General features: G+C 40.2%; 2 protein-coding genes across 15 annotated transcripts in view; one reads left to right on the top strand and one right to left on the bottom strand.

Annotated features, from left to right (window-relative positions):
• Nucleotides 1–297: 297 nt before the first annotated feature.
• Nucleotides 298–27,213, bottom strand: CKAP2L (cytoskeleton associated protein 2 like). The gene is made up of 9 exons (XM_515696.8): nucleotides 26,971–27,213; nucleotides 24,877–24,943; nucleotides 23,063–23,114; nucleotides 18,480–19,717; nucleotides 14,780–14,987; nucleotides 8,924–9,079; nucleotides 5,135–5,198; nucleotides 3,257–3,446; nucleotides 298–1,488 (listed from the first exon to the last, which is right to left on the bottom strand). Exons 1-9 carry the CDS (start codon nucleotides 27,005–27,007, stop codon nucleotides 1,263–1,265), a joined length of 2,238 nt encoding a protein of 745 aa, XP_515696.6. The 5' UTR covers nucleotides 27,008–27,213; the 3' UTR covers nucleotides 298–1,262.
• The window catches only part of IL36G (interleukin 36 gamma), a 212,973-nt gene continuing 211,980 nt past the window's right edge, over nucleotides 26,574–27,566 (top strand). For 9 of the 14 annotated variants that reach the window (XM_016949265.3, XM_054678177.2, XM_054678185.2 and 6 more), the window contains exon 1: nucleotides 27,202–27,280. The gene's annotated coding sequence lies outside the window, so the exon portion shown is untranslated. Of the gene's footprint in view, nucleotides 26,988–27,201; nucleotides 27,281–27,566 lie in introns of those variants that run through there. The other 5 variants (XM_063789402.1, XM_063789403.1, XM_063789405.1 and 2 more) reach the window with 3 other exon arrangements.

The following is a 27,566-nucleotide window of genomic DNA, read 5'->3' as shown; positions in this document are numbered from 1 at the left end:
TTTTTCCACAATTGAGTTGTAAGAGTCTCTTATTGAAAGTCTGCTGGTATTACAGGTTTATAGCTCAGTTTTTTGAGCTTTATTATAAATCTGACTTTCAGAAATAGATCTGCTTCCCTTAAAAAAATCTAGTTCCTGGATGAGGCTGATAGACCTTTGATCAAAGTCCATTCTCCTTGGTAATGAATGCTCTTTGTGAGGTTTCTTAGGACAGCCAACTGGTATATCCTTAGACAAACTCCTAATTCTCTATGCAAAGCCATTATCATGGTTTTCTATAATAAATAAGATAAACAAGCAGGAACTAATAGAAATTTAATGTTGTTTTAAGATAATACTTAAATATTAAGAAAGCTAAAATTTAAAATGTGTTGACTAGGTTTTTCTACACATTATATTTACATAATGACTAAGGTAAAACCTTTCCACAAATAGTTGCCCAGGAGGAAGAAAAAGCAACCTACAACAGTCTCTGGGGCTTGCACTGCCTTCTCAGGCCAGCTATCCCCTAGCTGAGCAAAGAACTGAAGAAGCAAGTGTCCACTCCCCACCCCTCTCCCCTGCCCCCCTTTTGTTACTTGAAGTGTTTCTGAGTAACAAATGCAAAACTAGGTTTGAATATAAAAGCTAGACGACCACGCCAATTCAGGATTGTGTTTCATCTGAGGAGACCTGGCATAGAAAAAACAAGAATTCTCTCTCATTTACAAGGATACTGTGATGAAAGTCAAATATCACACATAAATTTATGATCTCTGAGCAAGGGCACAGCTAGCATAAACTCATCTGTAAAATGAGGGGTTTTGACTTGGCCGTCTGTCAAGGTCCATTCAGCCTGTCAAGCTAGCGTCAAAGTTCAGATCTTCCACGACGAAAGAACTTGCCCTCTGCTAAGGTGGATGCAGAAAGAAAAGTCCCATTATATTGTGGGACCAACCTTCTGATATAAAAAACTATGTTGGGATTAAAGTAGATCAATAAAGTATAAATATTTATCATAGTTGTAGGGTAAATATTCAAAAGTTTGAAATTTATGTATACTGTAAAACTGGCAAACTGGTCTTAAACACATAAAGCAAAGATTTTCCCATGGGGAGATAAAATTTGAGAGTAAGCCCAGTGAATTACTGAAGTCCTGAGCGTCCATAATCTGCATCCATGATGCCTCTCTATTACACACTTTTTTCCAGGTCACTTGGACAAGAATATTTCTTGTCTTATGTTGGTTCTGAAACACCTTTTTTAAAAAAAGCATCAGGAAATTATGATTCAGGGGTTTGAAACCCCAATGTTACAGGCAGCGCCTCATTTCTACGGAATATAAAACATTTTGTTTCTTCCACTTCTAACAGTTCATCAAGAGAAGCCACTACTAAATCGTGTTCCTGCAGCATTTCTGGGTAGCGGGACACTGCTCGCTCAATCCTCGACGAACGCCGTACAGGAGTGATAAGTTTCATGTCTTGCACTTCCGGCATCCCATTTATTCTGAGAGACAGCAAGAGATGCATTAAAAACCTTATCATTTAAAAAAATTATCTTTATTATTTTTTGTTTCTTATTCAATAATAAAACAGGGAAGACATTTTAACATAGGGTGATACAAGAGATATGTCTAGAGCAGCTTTCATCTTCAGATGGCTTTTTCCAGGAGTTCAAGACCAGCCTGGGCAACATAGCAACACACTATCTTTACCAAAAAATATAAAAATTAGCTGGGCATGGTGGCACACGCCTGTAATCCCAGCTACTCAGGAGGGTGAAGTGGGAGGACTGCTTGAGCCCAGAAGGTCAACGCTGCAGTGAGCTATGATTATGCCATTGTACTCCAGTCTGGGCAACATGGCAAGACCCCAGTCTCAAAAAAAAGGCTTTTCCCTGATTTCCAGAATGTACTGGGTGGTGTCCATCTGTTCTTGGATGGTGTAAGCATAAGGATTTATTGAATGAAGTATGAAGTGTGGTTTTTATTTGAAGTCAAATATTTGGCAGTTGGTGTTCATTTATTCTATAAACTTTCAAAACAGATGACAAGTTTTAAGGAAATGGGGCCTAATACCAAATTTGGTTGAATTAATGAATTCCAAGATTCTTTCTAGCTTTTTCTTTTTAAAGACAGGGTCTCACTCTGTTGCCCAGGCTAGAGTCCAGTGGTGCGATCACAGCTCACTACAGCCTCAACCTCCTAGGATCAAGGCATCTGCCCACCTCAGCCTTTCAAGCTGGTGGGAGCACAGATGTATGCCAGCATGCCTGGCTAATTTTTTATTTTTCATAGAGTTGGGGTCTCCCTATGCTGTCCAGGCCACTCTTGAACTCCTAGGCTCAAGTAATCCTCCCGCCTCGGCCTACCAAAGTGACAGGATTACAGGCGTGAGCCACCATGTGCCCAGCCTTTTCATTTTTTTTTGAGATGGAGTTTCACTCTTGTTGCCCAGGCTGGAGTGCAATGGTGCAATCTTGGCAGACTTGCCTGCTAGTTTTCCTTAGGCTAATGTAATTAGTGGTTTTGTGAATTCTAGAGCCATTAAGAGGTAGTTTTTCGATTAACTGTTTTCATCTACTTATGAGCTGACTGTAGTTCATCCACTTATGAACTGAACTGTTTTCATCCTCTTATGAGCTGACTGTAGTGGGAAAATGGTGTGTGTCAGAGAGTTTAGGACTGGAAGAGATTCGGCTGTGCTTTCCAGGGAACTAAAACACAGAACTGTTGTCTTGGTGCCCTTGTTTGGAATTCTTTCCAGATCATGATCAGAGAAGAGTGGTGCTACACTCACATTTTAGAAAATGACACTGACGCCCTGACACGGCTCCTTAAATTACTATGGATTCTGCCTTAAATTTATACTTGTTAAAAAATAAAACGTTTCTGACTTTATGAGCAGTCTCTGACTAGTACATACTCCACTGATCTCCATTCTTAGAGGGGTATTCACTGTCCCTTTTCTCCCACAGCTACAGAGTTTGCTCCCGCTTGGGACTTTGTGCCCCATCTTATCACCCCAACCATACCCAGCTGTGTCAGGACTTGCAGGAAAGGCAGGTAGGATCTGCAAGTGCAGGACAAATGAGAGTGAAAAGGTAGGCGAGACCATAGGACGGGGGTGAATGCATTCTAATACCCCTCCTGACTCTGGCAGCACCTTCCTCACTGCAGGTCAGGTTTCAGTTACTCTAGATCTGTGAAGGAAAAATTGAGACTTGGACTAGAATTAAGTCTGTGAACACAAAGTCTGCTTTAGAGTTTGCTTACCTAGGGATTGGACCAATCTGTAATTTGATACCAGGATAATTATGCTGTTCTGCCTTGGCTGTTCGGGGTGTCGCCATGACTTCTTCCCTCTCTTTTGGAGAAAGACAAGACTTCACAGATTCCATCTTCTTGGCCAGCTCTTCCACTGATGTTATACTAGTTTCAGCAACTAAAGAGTCAGAAGTAATCCCTGTGTATGTAAGATCATGAAGGAAAGTAAGATTTACCAATTTAACACTTCAACTAAAAGTCAATAACATGAAAAATACATACATACAATGATTTCCCAGTGATCTTCATGGGCTCCACATACTGAATAGTGATTAATTTGAAGTGTGACTTATAACTTGTTTTTTCACGTTAAGCTCTGTAGCAGTGTCTTGCTACATCAGGGTACCCTCCTAGCCAGCCCCCGAGACTGCTGTACGTAGATTCTTGACACCCTTTCAAGACTCTGAACATATGTCCAGTCTCCTATTCACTCTCAAGAGAGCTCTCTTAGGGACTAATCACTGGCCTTCTACCCTTACACCACACCTTGGATCAATTTTCTTGACTCACTAAGGTTAACTCACACAACCTCCCAATCCCATTCCTCCCCAGGATGACCACATGGTTACTGCCTTGGACAGTGGGTAAAAACTGTCTTGCATTAATAGTTTTCATGGTAGCCCAAACACAATCACCAAAATGAAAGGAAGGAAATCAGACTGTGCCAGGCACACTGTGGCTAGAGGCTGACACCCTAAGTGAGGTCAATAGGGTGCAACAAAGGCATGGATTCCTGTCTTCTCTTTTTATTCCTCTTAAGAACACTGCCATGTTTTAACCAAATAACTGAATTGTAGCCTCATTCTCAAAGAATCTACTATTATCTATTTTATGTCCTTCTTACCACATGTAGTGGGTTACTTAGCTACATGACTTGATTGTTCCCCAGTTAAATCTACTCTTTTTTTTTGAGATGGAGTTTCGCTCTTGTTGTCCAGGCTGGAGTGCAGTGGCGTGATCTTCATTCACTCCAAATTCCACTTTCTGGGTTCAAACGATTCTCCTGCCTCAGCCTCCTGAGTATCTGGGATTACAAGCACGCACCACCACAACTGGCTAATTTTTCTTTTCTTTTTTCTTTTTTTTTTTTTAAGACAAGACAGGGTTTCACCATGTTGGTCAGGCTGGTCTCAAACTCCTGACCTCAGGTGATCCACCTGCCTTGGCCTCCCAAAGTGCTGAGATTACAGGCGTGCGCTACCGTATGCAGCCTAAATCTACTATTAAAGGAAAAAGATTTGTCACCTTTTAAGATAACAAGAAGAATCCAATTTATTTTCTAAAGATAGCTTGCTTTTTCTTTCCATTCATATAACAAGTATCGTAAGCAATTATAATGTCACTCGTGTTTGGCACAATATATGTCTCATAGAAGAGTCTTCTAAAGGTTATGACCACTGACAGTGATGGTCATCCAATTGAAGAGATGCCTGAGATAGCTATTTTTAAAGCGTAACACAAATTTAGATGAGTATGTTGGTGGGTTTATTATGATTAAACATGTAACTTAAGGCATTTCTCCTTTCTGCCTCAGTCTCTTCCAGCAAAGAGCTGTTTGTCTTTGCCATCTAGGATTCCAAGGAAGTGGGACACTCCAGTCTAGGCTGTTTTGGTGGAAACAACCTTTGTTCAGTATTGAGCAGTGCATTTACTTGTAATAATACAAATAAATCAGCTGATGACAATGGCTGAAAGGGCCAGGTCATGGAAACCAAGAAGTGAGAAGCATTTCAGGGGATGATTCTTTTCTTCTTTTTCCTATATGTCCTGGATGATTTTTACTGGTACAGCTAGAGAAGATGAATTTAAATACAAAAATAATAGTACCTTCTGTGGTTCTGTTTGAGTCTTGCAAGATATTAAGAACAACTTTCCGCAACTCTTGTATTGGCTGGAAGGAAGGAAGAAAACATACAAAATCTTAAAAACATTCATGCAAAAAATTTGCTAAGGAACTTTAACTTCAAATACATGTTTTATAATAAAAGTTTCCTTTTAAAATCTCTTGTCTAACTATAAATCTTTTGTCTAGCTTGACAGTTTTATAGCTTCATGAGAAAAGTAAAGGAACAGAGAAAATTCTGGTTAAGTGTTGGCACACTCGACTTAATGAACAGATGTATTTAAAGTTGTCCATAATGTAATTTGTCTACATCAAATTCTATTTTCCTATTGATTTGTATAATACTGTCAAATATGTATTCCTACATAAAGATTCTGGCCCAATGATGTAAAGCTAGCCACACAGAAAATGCATTTTATATATAGATATAGATATATTTTCTTGAGACAGAGTCTTACTCTGTCCCAGGCTGGAGTGCAGTGGCGCGATCTCGGCTCATTGCAAGCTCTGCCTGCCGGGTTCATGCCATTCTCCTGCCTCAGCCTCCCAAGTAGCTGGGACTACAGGCGCCCACCACCACGCCCAGCTAATTTTTTGTATTTTTAGTAGAGATGGGGTTTTACCGTGTTAGCCAGGATGGTCTCGATCTCCTGACATCGTGATCCACCCGCCTCGGCCTCCCAAACTGCTGGGATTACACGAGTGAGCCACTGTACCTGGCCCCAAACACAATGTTTTTTGAGATGGAGTCTCTGTCACCCAAGCTGGAGTGCAGTGGTGCGGTATCAGCTCACCACAAACTCCACTTCCAGGGTTGAAGCGATTCTCCTGCCTCAGCCTCCCGAATAGCTGGGATTACAGGCATGCGCCACCCCATCTGGCTAATTTTTCTATTTTTAGTAGAGACGGGGTTTCGCTACGTTGGCCAGGCTGGTCTCAAACTCCTGACCTCAAGTGATCCGCCTGCCTCAGCCTCCCAAAGTGCTGAGATCACAGGGGTGAGCCACTGCGCCTGGCCCAGATACAATCTTTGTAGGCATTGTGGGTAATAGTGCTGAGATTACAGGGGTGAGCCACTGCGCCTGGCCCAGATACAATCTTTGTAGGCATTGTGGGTAATTTTCTCCAGCTTTTCCTGTCTTTCTTCTTTTATTTGTTAACATACTTAGAAAAAAAAACCTTCAGGGAAAAGTAATTTTCTGATAAAATTATCTGAGATAGGCTTTATTTTTCAAGTATGTAAACCATGCCATGAAGCAGAAGGTGCACTTTCCCACAAGAAAACTATAGTTGGAGGTTTGTCTTCCTTACCTGGAACTCTGTATCAAATAGATATAAACTGACAATAAAGCATAAAAGCAAAGCTTTCCATACATTTTTTCAAAATCCAAAATAGAATTATGATTTCAGCTAAATGAATGAGAATAAATGTATAGAATATATTACAAAGAGTGAATTCTATACAACATTCATCAAGCATATTTTATATTTGTATAGCCTTCTGGTTAATGATGGTGGATTAAATATACGTTTATTTCTAATCTCTCTTGAAAATCGACTGAAAGGATAATAAAGGGATTAAAAAGAGGCAATAACCACAAAACATAGGAGAGAAGAAATGACAATAAGGTTTTGGAAGCTGCAGTGCAGAAGGAAGAGAGGTAAACAATTTGATCTACTTGAGAGAGTTGAATCCCAAGCTGGCAGTGTGGCTAAGAAACAACCTGACAGAAAGGCTAAGGAATGGGTGGTAGGGCCCAAATTAGGAGGACTCTTTAGCATCTGTTCAAAAAGCAGTCAGACCTCCAAATCCACCCTGCACCCCTAAACTCCATGCAGCCTAGTAACTGTGTCTGACTCCCTTCATCCTAACAGAAAACTGGGAATGTATTCTGCAAGTCTCTGAGGGATATCATGCAAGATTAGGATAGGGTGCTTTCTGAGAAAAGGAGATAAGCAAAAGTTTCTATGTTGAGGGTTGAGACTCCCTGCTCTCTTCTCTCCCACAGCACTGGCAGCCTGGTGTCTAGCTCCCAGGAAGGAGATTGGAACAGATTTCTCCAGATAACTTGACCAGCTTAAGAGGAAAGACCTAAAGATACTGATATTGAGGGTTTTCTAACTGGTCAACTCAGCCAGATCACCCTGTGTTGAAGCCCCATCCATGTGTCTCGGGCTTTAAATAAGCTTTTTCAGACCCACCTTTTATATGTGCAAACAGCCCAGTTTCGCCAGCATCTGTGTAAAGCCTTTAAAGAATAATAGAGAACAAAACAAAAAGAACAAACAAACAATAACAAGAGAGAAAGAAATGAAAAACATTGGAGAAGAAATAGACAATGTAGGAAGAAGAAAACTAATATGGGTTCTGAAAACAAGGGATCCACCCAACTTAGGAAGGATGTAAAGGGAATCTAAAGGTGACGGTAAAGAGATCCCAGAAAGACAGCTGCTGAAGACGGCAGTAAAAAGTAACTTGTTCAGTCTGGAATAAGCCAGAAGGGTCTAGGAGAAAGCTCTTTATCTAAGAAAAAGGAATCAATAGAATATCTGATGTTTTCAAAGTATTGAGGAACTTAGACAATTAGAGAAGAGTTTGTGAATTAATTATATAATAAATACTCAGAAAACTAAGCAAAGGCAAAACAAGACAATAACTCCAGGAAAAGTAGAAAGTTGTGCTTGAAAGGCAAAGTAATCATAGTATATATTGCATGGCTCAACATATTCATGTATTTTTTTTTTTTTTTTTTGAGACAGTCTTGCTCTGTCGCCCAGGCTGGAGTGCAGTGGCGTGATCTCGGCTCACTGCAAGCTCCGCCTCCCAGGTTCATGCCATTCTCCTGCCTCAGCCTCCCGAGTAGCTGGGACTACAGGTGCCCGCCACCACGCCCGGCTAACTTTTTTGTATTTTTTAGTAGAGACGGGGTTTCACCATGTTAGCCAAAATGGTCTCGATCTCCTGACCTTGTGATCCACCTGCCTCGGCCTCCCCAAGTGCTGGGATTACAGGCGTGAAACACCGTGCCCAGCCCATATATTTCTTATATATTCATAACAATGTGAATGCTAAATAGTGACCAGAATTTCCATGACTCTAATGAAAGTATAAGGAATGGCAAAGGTCTATAAGGATGGTAAATAGGGGTGTGTATTTGTGTGTGCTGGGGATCTGTGTATGTATGTGTGAAAGAGGGCTAAATCTTCACTCTGCATAGCTGGAAGTCCATAAATCATATCTAAAACTGAAAAATCAAGAAACAGAAACACGTTTTCTGAAACTATAGAGGTTAATATAAAAATAAATCAGTTTGCTCTAGGAAGGGGAAAATGGGAGGGAAGGAAGGCAGAGATCTTATTGAATGAAACTTATCAAACTACTTGACTGCTTAAACTATGTGCATGTACAATTCTGATTTTGAACCATTATGGAAAAAGGTATCACACAGAATATGGAACATGACATGGAAAATGACATTTTAATGAAAAGCATTATAAAACTATTTGATGCAGTGTTTGTAAATAATAATTATATAGTTTTTTTTTCTAAATTTTAGAATTAAAAGTTATTTCATGCCATGGCTCTGAATTATTGATTTAAGGATGTTGATGTATTGGGTTTAATATATTTTTAAGTTCTTTATGGTAAGGTATGACTTTATAAGTATTGGATATTGATGTTGCAAACTTCTAACCATCATATTACAAACAACAACAGAGAACTCACATGAAAGAGAATTTTAAGAAGTTACCCACCCAAGACAGATACTCACTGTTGCCCCATTTTTAATGGCCTCTTCATATAGCCCAATAACATCAAAGGTGCCTTTACTTGCCAACAACTTTGCTTTGCAGATCCAGAATTTAGCAAATTTTTCAGCTTCAGGAATGCTGGACAATATGTTAAGTATTTCATTAGAAGGTACACCCTGAAATAAACCAAAATATCCAAAGGTAATTATTACCATTTCACTGTTAGTCTCACATCTCCTAATATTTATTACAGCAGGTATGCAGAAATTGGTTTGATCACTAATATTTTTGAACTTTTAAAAAAATTTCAATTTTACTGAGGTACAATGTACATGTAATAAAATGCACCTGTTTTAATTATCCATTTTAATGATTTGAGATTAATAATAATTATTATTTTTTTTTGAGATGGAGTCTTGCTCTGTCGTCCAGGCTGGAGTGCAATGGCGTGATCTCGGCTCACTGCAACCTCCACCTCCCAGGTTCAAGCAAGTCTCCTGCCTCAGCCTCCCGAGTAGCTGGGACTACAGGCACATGCCACCACATGCTCGGCTAATTTTTTGTATTTTTAGTAGAGATGGGGTTTCACCGTGTTAGCCAGGATGGTCTTGATCTCCTGACCTCGTGATCCGCCCACCTCAGCCTCTTAATGTGCTGGGATTACAGGCATGAGCCACCATGCCTGGCTTAATTTTTCTTTTTTTTTTGAGACAAGGTCTCACTCTGTTGCCCAGGCTGGAGTGCAGTGGTACGATCACAACTCGCTGCAACCTCTACCTCCTGGGATCAAACAATCCTCCCACCTTAGCCTCTCGAGTAGCTGAGACCACAGGCATGAGCCACTGAGCCTGGCTTCCTCATCATTAAATTTTAAGAGTTATATGAGACCAAATAGAAAATGTTTATCATAGCTGAAGGTAAGAAATATGTTCATTTTTACATGGTACAAAAACAAAACAAATCCTAAACATTTACATATTCATAATATTCCATATTTATAATAACGAGAACACTGAGTAGTGATGAGAATTTCCATAGGACTAATAGCAGTGTAAAGAATGACACAGGCATGCGAACGTCATAGGGGTGTATATGTGTAAGTGTCAGGGATTTATGCAGGTGTTTATGAAAGAGGGTTAAATCCCACAAAAAGATACTTTGAAATGGATTCACTGGTTTGGTTCCCTTCTGGCTTGTGCCGTAAGCAGGACAGTGACATGGACCCAGAGGAATGGGGAGCACTACCATGCCCAGAAATCCAGGTACTGGCACACTCAGCCAAGCAGCACCTTCTACTGCTAGAAATGGGGGAGACGCAAAGGTAAGTTCACAATTGAGAATCACTAACATTTGAGAAAACCAACACTACATGAAAGAGGCATAAAACTCAACAAACAAGAATGAACACTGGAGCAAAGAGGAATACTTTTAAGAGTATCACAGTCAGTATCTTCAGAGTGATAAGAGAGAGTATTGCTATCCTAAAACTAGAATGGGCTGTTATGAAAAATAACCAACAGAAAGGCAGAACAACTGCATGGACAGCGCTGAAGAATACATCTGTGAGCTGAAAATTCAGCTGTGAAATCCTCCTAGAAACCAGTGTAATAAAACAATGAAGTGAACAGTATGAAAACAGCATTTAGAGTTCTGAAGGATATATCCATTACTCAATAACTCCAATATCCATCTAAGAGAGTTTCTAGAAGGAAAAAAGTTCAACACACAAAGTGGTTGTAGAAGAAGAATTTCAAGAAATGAACAAAGAAACAGTTGTTCAGGTTGAAAAGGCTCTCAGATAGTTAAGCAGGATGAATGGGAGAAAAAAATATAACAGAAAACCAAAGATAAAAAGAAAATCGTACAAGCTTCCAGAGAGGGGGAAGAAAAGAATTACCTATAAAGGAATGAGAATCAGACTGACGTGAGACATTAACAAATCAACAACTCCAGATGCAAGAAAGAAAATGAAGCAGTCACTTAAATTTTTCCAGGGAAAACAAGCTGAAATTAAGAAATTTCCCCCAGCCAAACTATGATTCCAGCATGAAGGCAAAATAACAAGTTTCACGAGAATACAGACTCAAAAGGTTTGCCATTCAAAAATCATAAAGTCACTAGTGAGTAAACTTTAGAATTCACATGAAAGACTTGAAATAAAAGTAACTGCAGGCCAGGTGCAGTGGGTGGTTCACACCTGTAATCCCAGCACTTTGGGAAGCTGAGGCAGAGGACTGCTTGAGGCTAGGAGTTTGAGACCAGCCTGGGCAACACAGTGAGACCCTGTGTCTACAAAAAAATGTAAACTATAATGGGTGTAGTGGTGTGTACCTGTAGTCCTAGCTACTCAGGAGGCTGAGGTGGAGGATCACTTGGGTCCACCCAGGAGTTCAAAGTTGCAGTGAGCTATGATGGCATCACTGCACTCCAATCTAGGCAAAAGAGTGAAACCCTGTCTCTTAAAAAAAAAAAAAAAAAGAAAAAAGGAACTGCAAGAAGAATATGATATATATTCTGCAAATCATGTTTGAGCTTACATCTATCACTTTATTTTCATTTCAGTGTATTATTTTCTTTATGAAATAAAACTAGATTAAACACAGAAATGAGGAAAAAATAATTCATGTAAGCTGAATTACAAAATAAAATGGCAGGCATAAGTTTAAACATACAAGTAATCATAATAAATGTGTACGAACTAAATTTGCTTTTTAAAAGCAGAGAGTTTCAAATTTGTTTAAAACATTTAACTGTGTGCATTTATATGAGACATACCTAAAATAAGCCAGCCCATGAAGGCTTAAAGTAAAGGGATGGAAAAAGAGCTACCAGAGCTACCAGACATATTCTAACAACAAAAAGCAGGTGTGGCAAGATTAATCAGACGAAAGAAATCAAAGCAAGTCATGAATCTTTCTGTACCTAACAACATAACTTTAAAAAATAGAAAGTAAAAATTGACAGACATATGAAGAGAAATTGTCAACGATTAATCACAGGGCCAGTGACAGACTTTGGCATATTTCTTTCAGAAAGCAATAGATCAAATAAACAAAATAGGATATACATTATTTTCAAACACTTTTGGAACATTTACCAAGAATGATCAGATATTAAGGCCACAAAGAAAACTTCAACAAAATCCATCAAGTAGAGTACACATAGGACACATTCACCAACTACAATGCAATATAATTAGAAATTAACAGCAGAACAAAAAAAATCTACACATCTGGAAATTAAAAGATACTTTTCTAAGATATTTTTTGGGTTAAAGAACTCAAAATGGGAATCTCAAGCTATTTAGAAATGAACAATGAGAAGATATGTCAGTTATGAAGCTTTTGTGTATTGGCCCCAAACCCCATCCTCTGCTTTGTGATGCTGGGGATGAAACTCTGTAAAACTTTCTGCTGGGCAGCAGCTCCCTGCTCAGCTCTGCCAGCAGGGGGCACGAGAGGGAGGCTGCAGGGATGGAGAAGGAAGACACTTACTTCTTCCTATTTGCTTTCATCACCCCAGCAACGGTCCCTCACCCTGGCAGTAACAGTTGGTTCTAGCATCTTTTTTTCCCCCTCAGAGCCCACCTCCCTGTGCAGCTTCAGAGCAGAAGCACCAAATGGATAGCATCTTTTCCTCAAAATCTGAGCCCCAGCCCTGCAGGGCCTCTCCTCCATCATCTGCTGGGTAGTATGCCTTCCTTACAGTTGGAGTCCCATTTCTACCAGGGTTTGTCTCTCCTGCTTCTTGGTTCTGATACCCTAACCTCTCTTTGTTCCCCTAGACCCAGTGGGTACAAGCTGCTTCCTACAGTTATCACCACATTACCTCAGGTTCCTCTGTGCTGTCTGCCCTGTGTGTAGCACCCACACCCCTTCTGATCCCTTCAGCATCTTGTGCACACAGGCTTACCGTGTGCTTTCACAGCCAGCATCTGTGCTCCCTTGTATGTGCCCAGAGAGTGAGAAGTGCCTGACAATTCTTGTCCGCCCGAGGCAGCCATGAATAAATGACCATGGAAGCTTTAACAATGTAGCTTCCTTGCCTCTGATCAGGATGATTCTGAGAGATGTGACCCACACTGTCTCCAGAGCTCCCCTGTGGGGCTGTGCCAGAGTCACCATCCATGGATTCGCTTTTCTGATCCTACAACTTCACTCCCCTCCCAGTTTTCCCTGGAGTGTCTTCCTAATAAACTACTTTCACATGGATTCTCCTCTTAGGGTCCACTTCTAGAGAACCCACATAAGATACTGTGTAACCAATTACGTTCTTTCTGTGGTTTGTTTTTCAGACTTGATCCTGACTGATAAAGAGTATTACTTAGTCAAATCTGAGGGATATGACCAAAGTAAAATTCGGAGGCAAATCTGCTATAGCACTGAACATATTTATAAAAAAAAAAAAAAAAGAAAGACTCACTTTTAAATGATCTAAGGTTTCAATTAAAAAGCTAGGAAAAGAGCAATAAATATAAAAATAGATGCAGACATTGATGCAAGAGAAAAAATAATCAATAAAACCTGAGGTCTTTTAAAAAGATTAATGAGAAAAAATCTTTGGCAATAAAACCTGAGGTCTTTTAAAAAGATTAATGAGAAAAAATCCCTTTAAAAAGTCACAAAATTACTAAAGTTGACTCAAGATATATGAACTCTAGAGCAATGACCCCATAACAAATTGAGAGGATATATACAAAATTATCCTCCAAAGAAACACGGTCCAGATGATTTTTATGGGCAAGTTTTTATCAAACCTTCAAAAAATAAAAATAATTCTCATGTCATACAAACTATTTTCAGTTTATAGGGCAAAAAGGAAAATACTCAACTCATCTGCCTAAGTCAGCATAACATTGGTACTAGGAAAACACAAGAAAAGACAACCAAAGTACACAAAAATGTGAATAAAAGAATTGCAACTCACAAAAATATAATACTTCATTTCTCTACATACCTATACTGCATGGACATGCATGAAAACAGAATGAATGACTGGCAATGGTGGTCACCTCCAGAGAGAAGTTTGGGATGCCTAAGTATGTATGTTTGTAGAGGGAGAGGGCTGATCATTTATCTGCATTACTTGAAATGATTTCAATAATAAAAAGGTACTCATTTTTTAAATAATACAACAACAAAAAAAGAGGATAAGAAAAAGAACTCAAGTTTAATTCCACAAGGAGAAATAGTTAATATTTAACTGGATGTTGTGAAAATGTTGCCTGGAGTAGACTTAAACTGAACTTTTCCTTTTTTTTGCTGATGTTCAACATTACCAGCCAAAGGACTGAATGAGTTTTGCTTTAGGCAAGGATCTTAGAAGTTTATTCCATCATTTTTTATTAATATATTTTTCCTTCAGGAAAAATTTCTCCTAAGGATCATACTCTTTGCCTACCATCTATTTTATCCTTATCTGCAGAATCCAAGATAAAATTTAAATACTATTTGTAGCTACCCAGAGTATTTAGAATACTCCAACTTTACATAGAAACTTGCCTTCTGACCTCAGTTTCAATGTTAAATGTGTACTCTTCAGAACTTGATACCCAAAGAAGGCAAAGTTCCTTTAGGAGCCAGTTTGTTTGGATTAGTTTTCCAACTACTTTGTGCCTCAGTTTTGTTTGTAAAGTGGTCATAGTAACAGTGGTTATGATAATTATGTGAGATAATCTTAGCTAAGTGCTTATAAAAGCACAGATACACAAAAGACACTGTTTATGGGCATGTCATTATTATTATTACTCTGTATTTACAAGAGTAGCTAAATTTCTACTTAGATGAAGGCTATCTCTCCTATATTATATTTAGGAATATGTTTAAAAATTATAAGACTTTGGGACAAAGCTGGAGGAGCTTATCTTCTTCACTTACCCCTTCGATGAGGTTCAGACATTCTGTCAGAGTGTTGTTAATTTTACTGGACAGTTCGAGTTGTGCTTTCTTTTCTTCCTCTTCTTTTTCAATGCTCTTCCAGAATGAAATATTCATTTCCTTTATTACTTTTCTTTTTGTTTTAAGTTCCATAGGGGGCCGTTTATAGGTTTTTCCCTTAGATTTCTGCCATTCTTCTAGTTGTTTCCTGAAATTCAATTAAAGGGAGAGTGGTTTTATTTATTTTTAAACATAGTCAAGCCGCTAAAGTATATGATATGTATAGATAGAGTATAATTAAATACTTTCAACTACAGACAAAATCAGGAGAATGGAATTAAAAAACAATTTACAAATGGGTAATGGCAGCATTGGGTTGCGCCCACCCACGAGAAGGCAGACACCAAGATTCTAAGATCACACGTGGCCAGCACTTCAGACTTCAAATAGAATTCGTGATTATTCATTATTTTTCTCGGAAAGTTTTCACTTCACTATATGCTACTTGACACTTGCTTTCCTAAGACATCCCTCTATTTTTGAGATGACTAACTCAGCAATTCATTTCTCTCACCCATAAGCTGTCACTCAACCCAAACCCACCAAGCCTGCATTCTACCCTCAGTAAGGTCTTGGTGTGTAAACTGTCCCACTTCACCTAGTTCCTTAGCCCTCTCTTGACCAGACATGACCCTTTCATAAGCTAGACCTATAAAGTCAGGGCTCTTAAGTAGCTGGTCTCTGATAGTGCCAAGTGTCCCCCACTGTTCACATTTTCCACTCCAGCTTCTAACAGGTGATAGACTGCTTTTTGGGGGTAGGGGCACCAAGACATATAGACCTCATGTTTGGATGTAGACGCTCCAGTTTCTTTAAATTACAACTACATATTAATAATGACTTCCAAGTGTACATTTCAGTCCAGATCTCTCCCTGGATCCCCAAACTTTGTAAAACCCACCGTCTAGTTGATATCTTTTGATGTCTGACAGGCATTTCAAATTTAATACTGTCACAAACAAAGTTATTGATTTTCATCTCTGCATCTGTTACAAGTTTTTCTTACTTTGGTAAATAGCACCCCAGGCTGTGTCACTGCCAAGAACTTTCCACAGCTCTTGGAATAAAATTCAAAATATTTTCCAAGGCAGAAAGGCACAGTGTAATCTGGCTCCTGCCTACCTCTCCAACCTCGTATCACACTAGTCTCCCTGTCACTCACCCCCTCCAGGAGCTCAGGTATCCTTAAAGTTTCTTTCTTTTTTTTTTTTTTTTGAGACAGTTTTGCTCTGTTGCCCAGGCTGGAGTGAAGTGGCATGATCTCAGGTCACTGCAACCTCCGCCTCCTGGGTTCAAGTGATTCTTGTGCCTCAGCCTCCCAAGTAGCTGCAATTACAGGCGCGTGCCACCACACCCGGCTAATTTTTGTATTTTTAGTAGAGATGGGGTTTCACAATGTTGGCTAAACCGGTCTCAAACTCCTGACCTCAAGTGATCTGACCACTTCAGCCTCCCAAGGTGCTGGGATTACAGGCGTGAACCATTGTACCCTGCCTCCTTGAAGTTTCTTGATCCAGACTCATTCCTGCCTTAAGGTCTTGCATCTTCAGTCCTCCCCTCAAATGACACCTCCATGAAGAGGCAATTACCTGTAATTACCGTGTCTTATTTAGTCAATGTGTTGGTTTTCTGTCTCCTCCACTAGAGTGTAAGCTCTATGAAGGCAGAAACCTTGGCAGTCCAGTTCCCAGCACAGTGCCTAGCACACATAGGTATTTAATAACACACAGTAAAATTCACCTTTTAGTGTGCAATTCTGAGTTTTGACAAATGCATCAAGTCATTTAAGCCTGACTATTATCAAGCTATAAGATGGTTGCAACACTATCAATAATTCCCTCATGCTCCTTGGTAGTCAGTCTCACCCCTAACCCCCCGCTCCTGGCAATCACTGATCTGTTTTTTGTCTTTATAGTTTTGCTTTTTCCAGAATGCCAATAACTAAGTTTTGAATGAATGAATGCTATTAACTCTCATTTCTGACTCCAGAGCAACATCCATGCAATATTTATTATTTCAGCCCCAAATACTGCCCCCTCACCTTCACTCCAACCACCTACTTGATGATACAAGGTGAGACATTTGGCATGTGCTTCCTCCATGTTCCTAGCATTTTCCCTATCTCCTTAGCCTTCCTTCTAATCATAAACGAAGAGGGAACTTTCCTTTTCTAAAGGCAACTTACTCCTAGGACCTCGATGCCATAATTTTGTTTCTCTAGTACTTTCTATATATACACCAATTAGCTCCAGAAAGGTAAAGACTCACTGTGTGCTCATCACTGTGTCTCCTAGCGCCTGGCACACTGCAGGTGCTGAAGAAACACCTACAGAATGAGTGAATGAATCTCTCCCTCTCTAGACTCCTTCTCTTTTGTAATCAAACATGTTCAACCTGCAACACAGTCTTATGACCAATCCTCTGTTGTCTGACCTAGACTGAGCTCCAGGGCTGGGACCCTGACTTCCTTATTCACCACCTCAAGGTCTCTGCACTCACTTCTCTTTCTGCTCAGGATTGTTTTTCTTCTTGTCACCAGTCTTTTCTCAGACTTAGGTCTCAGCTCAGACATTGCTGTTGAAAGTACTTCTACTGATCCTTTTATCTAAAGCAGCCATTCCAGCCCTACTCTCTTGATCATAGCACCCTGAATTAAGTTGTTTACTTACTGTCTCTTCAGGAGGGCAAGGAGCTTGGTGGTGGTGTTCAGGGCTGTACCAAGCTGTACCTTGCTTCACCCTGCTACACTTTTTAGCAACCATCTAATTTTACATGCTCCCTTCACTCGTCAGAAATTTCCTTATTTTCTACTTCAAGCAGGTATACATACGTGCTTCTCCTGGGAGGCTCACCCACTTCATGAGACTACATTTGGTCCTGGGTAGAAAGTGTACAAAATCCACTGGCTCAGTTTTAATCAATGTATGTTAATATTAACCAACCTGAGATCTTGATTTCCACGCCTGGCTAATTTTGTATTTTTAGTAAAAACAGGGTTTATCCATGTTGGTCAGGCTGGTCTTGAACTCCCGACCTCAGGTGATCCGCTCACCTCGGCCTCCCAAAGTGCTGGGACTATAGGCATGAGCCAGCGTGCCCGGCCTGAGATCTTGATTTCTACCATCTGAACTCTGTATCTGAACTGACTGCTCCTGCTTGAGCTTACTTGCCAAAACTTGGCCCACTCAGACTCATGGAAGTTTCTGGTTCTTCCCTGGTAACTTTTCTGAACTTAACCACTGGTTTGCTTGACAAGAGATTACCATCTTCTCACTTCCTAGCTATGTGAACTCACTCATCTGTTCTATTGCTGTTCAGTCTAGCACGGCACTTATTGAACGAGTGTCTACATCTGCACCCCCTACTTCTTACTCATCCATTCTGTTTCAATTTCTTAAAAAGAAAAAAAAAAAGCTATTTTAAGCATACGATTACAGAAAATGATTTATAACATGTGTATGTACCACCTAGCCCTGTCAAGTCTTAATATTTGTTATATTTGCTTCAAATCTTTTTTCAGACTGTAGTTAAAAATTACTTAGGAGCCATTATTTATGGCCTATTTCCTGACCTAGTCTTCTTGATGGTCAATTTGCCTAATCATCTTAAGTTGCAAAAGCTTAGAATTAAAGCAAAGTACCTTCGATCCTCTGCTGTTGCCTTCTTTTTGATATTTGGGTTTGTTTGGGTCCCATTTACGGTTGTGACATCAGCTTGAGTTTTGGGAGCTGTCTTGTTCAGAAAATGGTTCTGGGGAACAGCCTTTTTCAACTTGGAGTCCAAAGTCTGTGCTTTTTGCTGAAAGCCATTATTGTTATGTTTATTACCACTGGTTCCATTTGGTCTTATGCTAGGGGTGCTTGGAATGGCTGAATTAAATCTGCCAACTGTCAAATTAGGCCTCTGGCTCACGGCTTTTGATTTTTGCAGTACACATGATGTCTGAGGTATACAAACTTGGCTGGACTTCTGATCTTGCTTGATGTTTGGATGTCTGTTGTTATATTCACCCTGAAGCAAACTGGGGTATGTTCTGGGTTTGGTGTGCTTCACTCTCTGTTCAGTAACAGGGTATGACCGTATCTTAGTTTCATTTTGTCTTTCATATTGACTCCTATTAACCTTTATATCTTTGATGTCCTTGACCACTGGTTTCTTTGATGACTGAACTTTACTAAGGGTCTGAATAAAGTGAGAGGGAACCGTCCTTGAGGGTTTTACTCCTGGTCTTGCAAGATCTGCTCCTCTAGAGAGTTGCTGTGATTTTACTGGGAAAGTCCTGCTTTGTGTTTCTCCAACAAATTGTTTATTAACCCTATCTTTCAGAACAGCACTATTAACTGAACTTTTGCCCAAGGCTTGTTTAGGAACTAAACTGTTCTTGGTTTGATTATAAGAGTCAGTCTTTGGCTTACTTCTGGTATATAATTTAGGATCTGGCTTCCTCTCAGGTTCTGTTAAGATATCGAGCAAGTTCTCTTTGTTTGTTTCTTTTAGAAAGTTATCCAAAGATTCGTTTTCAACATGGATATTATTCATAAAGTCTATACATTTAGCATTTCCTTGATCTGTTAACTGCTGCTTTGTAGTTTTCAATTGCTCTATATTAAGTGACCCCACAGGTTTTCTTGACAGTTCTCCTGTTGTGGACGATCCAGCTTCACACTGTTGAAAACTCTTGCTAGAAGGCTTAGAGTACGGGTTAGAAGAAACACATTCTGAAGTCAGCCTTTTGCCCAGAAGTTTTGGTGGCTCCAACTTCGGCTTCTGGGACCCTGCAGTATTAGGTGGTCTGGGCTGGAGTTTAATGCTGATGGACCTTTTAGGTTTGACAGGCAAAACAACATGGTTGGTAACATCATTTTTGGGTCTAATAGCCTGAAAAAACAGAGAAAATACATATTAAAAAATCCTTAACATATCTTACTGTTTTTAAAATAATAACTGTGTTTAACACATGCTAAAAAAAATAATCATTTTTAGAATTTCATCTAAGAAAGTTGAATCCTCAGAAAGTAAAGAAAGACTCACTAATAGGTAGTTTTTGTGTTTTTGTTTTTTTTTTTTTTGAGACAGGATCTTGCTCTGTCACCCAGTCTGGTGTGCAGTGATGCAATCTTGGCTCATTGCAACCTCTGCCTCCTGGGTTGAAGCAATTCTCCCACCCCAACCTCGCAAGTGGCTGGACTACAGGCGCATGTCACTACACCTGGCTACTTTTTTGTATTTTTAGTAAAGTTGGGGTTTCACCATATTGGCCAGGTTGGTCTTGAAGTCCTGACCTCCAGTGATCCACCCACCTTGGCCTCCCAAAGTGCTGGGATAACAGGTAGGAGCCACCACACCTGTCCTAATAGGTAGTTTTTACAACTTGAGTTCCTATCAGAAGTATATTAGAATCTTTTAGCTTGACAGAATTAAGCAGAGATGCAGTGAATATACAAAACTTGCTCTTTCAAAAATGAATTTGCCTCAAACAGTAGTTGTTGAATGCCTATTATATCCTAAGTGCCCTCCAAAGGACCCTGAAAAAATACATACATAATGAACTTATGTTAGGGTACCTCCCAACAAATCTCTCCTAGTACTTTGTATAGCCACACTATATGTTTTTTAAACCACTGCCTTTGTAAACATCACAGTATCACTCAAGAACCTCTGTCTCATCCTGGAGATCAGTGACAAGGAGATAGGTGGCAGATGATGTGAGGCCTGAGATATGCTGCCACAGCTCTCAATAAACATGTAACATCTTAATAGTCATATTTGTAAAATCAGCCAGGACAGGGTTTTAAGGTTAGAGTCTATGTTAATAATAAACAAATGTTTAGTCATGTGGTTTAAGTTTGGATAAGAAAGGTAGGACTCGACTACAGAGAATTTTGAAAACTAGGGAAGGGAGTTTAGAATTCATATGGTAAGTAATTGGGCAAGCCACTATGAATTCCTGAGCATCTCTCATGAAAGCAATTACTCAGAAAGGAGAATTTCACAGAGATTTATGGAATATGTTTCCAGGGTAAGATATGGGAATGCTAGAGTTACCACTCTATTTTTGATTTGACAAATATTGTGAAGAATCACTACATAAACTTGGCGAGTATGTAGAGGATGTCTAACCAGAACCACTTGGCATTGAGGGCAAAGAGATGTCTACTCTGGATGATAGCGGTGTGTGTGGTGTTATTAGCAGTGAAACAGGGGAGTTGGGAGTGGGAGGCAGAGAGATGGATGGTATACCCACAATGGCTATATCTGGATTAATCTTTGAGCACCAACATTTATATACACCTCGGATCTCTCCATCATTGCTTACTGAAGAGGTGGAGGGATGTTGGCATGAAAGCTTCCGAATGTGTTTTTTTAGTTGCTTTCTTATATATTAAAAACAAATTGATATAATCCACAAACCATAAAATTCACCATTTTAGTGAGTGCACACTTCTATGGATTTTAGTATAGTCACACTATTATACAGCAATCACCACTGTCTAATTCCAGAACATATTCATCACCCTAGAAAGAAACTTGGTTTACTTGTTGGCAGTCACTCCCCATTTTCTGCTCCCTGCAGTTCTTGGCAACCGCTAGTCTACTTTCTGTCTCTGTACGTCTATAGATGTGCCTATTTTAGATGTGTCATATAAATGGAATCATGTAATATGTGGCCTTTTCTGTCTGGCTTCTTTCACTTAGCATAATGTTTTCAAGATTTACCCATGTTGTAGCATGTATCAGTACTTCATTACTTTTTAAAATTAACTTTTTTAGAGCAGGTTTAGATTCACAGCAAAATTAATAATAGTAAAAGTATCTATTATCTAGGAAGGATGCCATATATCCCGGTTTTCACAAGATAGTTTTGATTTATGCCTGTTGGTCAAAGAGTACTGCTTTTTACTCTCAAAAGTGTCCTGGTTTGGACATTAAAGCATATGGCCAACTTCCTCACATGGTTGTTCTGAGTGAGGTAATGTATATAAACATGTCTGGGTGTTAGTTATTGTTGTCATGTATCGAAAGTGTTATATAAATTGTCAAGCATTATATAACTGTAATGATGACTATTATTTACATCGTGCTTTTAGTTTCTCCTAAATTCTGTAATTCCCTTCCTGAGTTCACTTTTTACTTTTACAACTGTGTAAAGCAGATAAGGTAGGTATCATCCTCATTTACGAGCTGATGTACTGAAGTCAGTATTGTCAACTTCCAGAGAAGCCTCTGGGAAGTCTGAATGAGGGCCCTTTCCAGTAGATTTTTCCTTAGGACTTGCATACTATACTGGTTCAATCTGCATAAAGTAAAAGTGTAACCCAGTGCTTCCCAAACATTAAACCATTGTTCATAAATTTTGCCTTATATACATTTTGCTATCCTTCACAGTGTCTAATAATGTCATGTATACATACAACATATATATGTCTATATATGCATATGCATATGACTGAAATATGACTGAAGTGATTTGGTGAATGAATCATTAAAACTTATTAAAATTCTCACCAGTGAGAATTTTTCACTTCAGGAAGCACTATTTTAGTTACATTTCAGAACACAGATAAAAACTATGTTTTAAAAAACTAAAGGTGAGATTTTTATTGCAGATGAATAATCTGTGCCTCTTTCAGAGGGCTAATTTCTTCCATTTAAACTTTAAGTTAAGGATCCTTTACCATTCTATCTAATGTAGCTAAATTAAATTGATTAGGAAGCATATACTTGTTAAGTGGCTTGGAAGGTTCAATGCAAATGTTCTCTTTTAATGACTACTGAGCTATTTAACTTCATGGCAGCATACCAAAGTGGTTAAGATCACAGGCTCTCAGCTTTGTCACTTAATAGCTATGCGACCTATTTAACCTTTCTGTGACTTAGTTTGCTCATCTGTAAAGTGGGGCTACTAATAGTAGCCTCATAAGATTGTGAGGACTCAGTGAGGTAATGCAAGTCAGAAAAGTATCAGGCACACAGTAAGCATTCAATAAATGTTAGCTATCAAGAGGACTAAAGTTCACTTGAGGCTTTTCTTGGTTAATAAAACTAAACTACAGTATGTCATACTTTTCAAAAAATGATTGTCTCTTATTAAACCAAACTGTTTTTATATCTGTAAGAAATACCTTTCAAATACATGTTCTTTAGGTTGCTAACATCTTTATTATTTTTATTACTAATCATACTTATGAATGCATATTTTTAAAAAGACTAATTTCTACTTACAGATTTAGAAGGTGGTGGATTCTGGCAATTATTCTTGGATTTTAGATAAGGCCTATAAAAGACAAATTAAAATTAATCCTCAGCACAGAAGGATTCTAAGCTAAGCTTGGGAAGTACAGTGATTAAAAATTATGAATAGAATTTTAAATAATTAGAATTTCTGTAATGGCAAAATAATTCAAAATTATATTCAATAACGTCTCCTTATCAACATTTCTTTAGTTCTGTATCCTCCCCCTTGGAGACCACCAACTGCTCCTACTCTTTTTTTTTTTTGCCTTGTGATCCTTACAGAGACTGTCTATACATAAATCTAGCATTCTCACAATATTAATGAGATACATGTGTTTCCTTCATATTTATATAGTCTTACTCATTCAAACATCATTCCTGGAGCACTGCAATGTGCCAGACACCGAAGACACAATGCCAAATAAAACCATTAACTGCTTCTTTAAAAAATTTCCGGCTGGGCGTAGTGGCTCACGCCTGTAATCCCAGCACTTTGGGAGGCCAAGGCAGGCGGATCATGAGATCAGGAAATAGAGACCATCCTGGCTAACACGGTGAAACCCCATCTCTACTAAAAATACAAAAAAATTAGCCGGGCATGGTGGCACATGCCTGTTGTCCCAGCTACTCGGGAGGCTGAGGCAGGAAAATGGTGTGAAACCGGGAGGCAGAGCTTGCAGTGAGCCAGAGCTTGCAGTGAGCCAAGATTGCGCCACTGCACTCCAGCCTGGGCAACAGAGTGAGACTCCGTCTCAAAAAAAAAAAAAAAAAAAAAAAAAAAAATTTCCTTGTTTTAAGTATCTTCAAATACTATCTTTTCTAACTTTCAGGGGGGAAAAGAAATATTAAAAAAAAAAAAAAACCAAGACACACATGAAATATAGCTAGTGAGATAGGAAATGCAGAAAAAGGATTGGAAAACAGAGGCGAATTTAGAAGGAATCAATCTGCATGGACCAAAAACAACTGCTAGACTAACAAGGACTTTGATTATGACTTGTTTGATGTTTGTCTCTCCCATCTACAGCATAAGCCCTGGGAGGGCAGGAATGTCTGTCTTGTTAAGCGCCATTATCTCTAGCATCAGAAGTGACTGAGACGTTATAGGTACTAAATAAATATTTGTTGAATAAGTGAATTAGGTTCATTTAATCAAGGAAATAGAGGTGAGTAAACACCCAAGATAAAATAAAGGGTGAAAGCTAACTTTGTAAAAATTAATTTTCAGATAAATACTTAGCAACTCAAATGGGGAAAAAATTAATTAATGCTAAGAAAGGACAAATAACACGACAAAGATGGTAAGAATCTACAAAGGATAAAAATGAAGTGGTCATGTTCTGTCTACCTTAACAGTAAATGCTGAGAGAATGACCCAAGAGCAGAGGGTATCACTCTGCTACGGAGGATGGATTGTAACTGGCTCTCCTGCCTTAGCAAGAAATGCCAGAACCATGGTCATTCAAGTTCTTGACCAAAAATTGCCTTCATGAGAATCAACTTCCCCAACAAAAAAAAAGCAGAAACAGGCAAAGCTTCCAGCATGGTAGGTAATACTGACCCTTCTTCCCTCCTTCCTTTGGAGATTCACACAGTAACAATGCATAAAGCTTTGCCAATGGACTAAGCACTGCCCAGGGGTTTTTGTCATGCCTGGACTGAAATGCTCTTTTTGCGTTATCATAGAATCCCAGTGCAGTCTGAGTAGACTCTAAGCAAAAGGGACATGTTTCAAAAAGGCTTTAAATTGCTAGTACAAAGAAGGCAACAAAACTTGCGTAACTGTGGACAGATAAACTCACTTGGTGTTTTGGCTCTTCAGTTTTCCCTTGGCTGCAAGGTACTCCTGAAGCTTTCTCTGCCGCTCTTCTGCAACACAGGCAAGCAAACAAACGACATAACTTTAGTTCAAGATTTTAACCAGTTCATTAATATTCTAAAAGATGACACTTTTCTCTAGTGATTTTGGCTTTGCAACATAATGTTATAAAATCCTTAGTCCTATAAATGTGCCTTCAAGCTAACATCAACATCAACAATATCATTTATATGCCAGGCCTACACTAAGTTCTTTAAACTTACTACTTTTTTTTTTTTTTTTTGAGACAGGGTCTTCCTCTGTCACTGAGGTTGGAGGGCAGTGGCACAACCACGGCTCACTGTTGACTTGATCTCCCAGGTTCTAGCAATCCTCACACCTCAGTCTCCTGAGTAGCTGGGAATACAGGCGTGTACCACCACGCTGGATAATTTTTAAAAAATTTTTTGTAGAGACAGGATCTCTCTATGTTGCCAGGGGTGGTCTCAAATTCCTGAGCTCAAGTGACCCTCCTGCTTTGGCCTCCCAAAGTGCTAGGATTACAGGCGTAAGTCAAAGCACTCGGCCTAAATTTACATTATTTCTTTCAATCCACAAAACAATCCAATGAGTTTTTGCAATCTGAAATTCAGAGAGGGTAAATGTCATGCCCAAAGTCACCCAGCTAATATGTGGCAATTCCAGGACTTGAAAACAGGCTTTTCTAACCCTGGAGCTCACAGCCACTGTTCTCAGCTACAACAGTCTGTTTTGAAGAATTTCTGTTACTGGCCCACCTGAGCTGGTGAGCCAGGCCTGGTCTTATGTCTTTTGTTTTTTTTACAGGGATGATGATTTTTACCCACAAACCCTTATATGGCTTCCTTTGTTGGTACTAAGGATAAAATATGCCCGGTCTGCTCACGGCAGACACCTATACTATGGTGACTTTCTACGCAAGCCATTTGTGAGGGGATGACAAGTCAATAATTTCTGCCTTCAAGAACTTTCAAACTAGTAGTGGAGATAAAATCAACACAGCAACAATTACAGTATAAGGTAAAATCTAAGGGCCATAAGAGAGGAAAAGAAGTATGGGAGTTCAGAGGTAGGGCATAAATGAGGGGAGTAGGTGGCTAGAAAAGGTTAAAATTAAATAATGATGTGAAGGAAGACAAAAAGACGACAGGGGTGCCAAACGACTCTTAACCTCATCTGAACGGAGTTGCCCTGTTTTGCTCTCTGATGCTCATGTATCTATCCTTAGAGACAGCTTGGCAGGCAATGTAGAGCGTAGGGGCTGACATAGGGGGTTGGAGTCCCACCTCCGTGACTTCTAGCAAATTAGCAAACTTTGCTGCTGCTAAGCCTATAAGGCGGACAGAAATGCCATCTTTAAAGCTTGTTATGTAAAGTGCCTAGGACCTCGTAGGCATCCACAGGAATAATGGATGAAACAAAACAACGGTGCGTATCTTGGAGAAAGTGGCATCTGAGCAGGAGTATTTTGAAAGGTAGGAAAGGGCTCCAAGCACATCTAAGAGATTAGGGAACGCAGAAGCCTTAGCCCTGGGTGCAGATTTAACCCTGGGTGCAGATTTAACCAATCAACTTCTAACCACCGCAGGCTGAGAGGTGAGGAGTGAGAGCTCCGCCAGAGGCAGGAGACCCGGGCTTCAGCCAGACCCCGCCTCCTGGCACAGAGGACCACGCCCGGCTCTGCCTGGAGCCAAATGTGGATCAAGACAGCGCGCAGCTTCCCACTGCTGGTGAAAATCCGAGCAAGGGGCCTCAGTTTCTTTATCCGGAACGTGGTGACAATGACGTCTCTTTGCAAGGCTGCTGCAGGGCTTTCTGGAAATATGCCCGTGAGGTATCTGGGCCTGCGCACAGCCTCCCTCCGCCCAGGGCCCAGACGTCTACCTGGGGGCCGTGGCCGGGGGTCCCGTCTGCGCTCCCAGGATGGAAAACGCCCAGGGGAAACTTAGGCGAGCGGACGGGCACCTCCCGCGGGAAGAACTCACTCGGTGGCCTCCTACTTCCCCGGCCGTGTTCCAACGCCTGAGAATAACGAGAACTCATTCGCGGTCATACTCACCGACAGCGGCAGCAGCGGTAGGCCCGGGCCCCACCATGACTCTTCAGTGACAGTTTTTCTTCAAACGCCGCGCCTGTAGCCAGGACCGGCGTGCCGCGCGTCCGCGCGTCCTCATTGGCTCCTGCGGGTTTGAAACTCGCTAGTCGTCAGCACGGGAGGGCGGGACAACAGGCAATAGGCTCTTTGCGATTGGCTCTGGCCTTGAGAACCCGACCTTGGGGCCCTTTGATTGGAAGAACGTGCAGCGCACCTCGGCATTGAGGGCGGCTTCCTCGGGGCGCGGCGGCGCCGCCCGCCTCTGAGTGCTCCTGTGAGTGCGCCTCCGAGTGGGCACGGGACCCTCCGTGGGGGCCTCAGCCGGGCTGGTGGTTGGGGGGCGGTTACGCTGAATCCAGCTGGGGTTGGCGCTCCGGGAGTCCCTGGGCGGAGAGACAGGGCGGTCCTCCCAGGATGCTGGGGCCGCTACCTGATTCTGTCCTTTCAAAGTCTCAGACTCACAGGAGCTATGAAAAAATAATATTATAAAGAGGAGATACGGGTTTTATGCATCTAAAGGCTCCTAGTTCTTAGTACCGCAGGGTGGCTCGTTTAATTGT

The sequence above is a fragment of the Pan troglodytes genome, chromosome 12, assembly GCF_028858775.2.
Source record: "Pan troglodytes isolate AG18354 chromosome 12, NHGRI_mPanTro3-v2.0_pri, whole genome shotgun sequence".
NCBI classification, from domain to species: domain Eukaryota; kingdom Metazoa; phylum Chordata; class Mammalia; order Primates; family Hominidae; genus Pan; species Pan troglodytes.
Note: the sequence above shows the minus strand (reverse complement) of the source record. Positions and strands in the feature narration are given on the sequence as shown.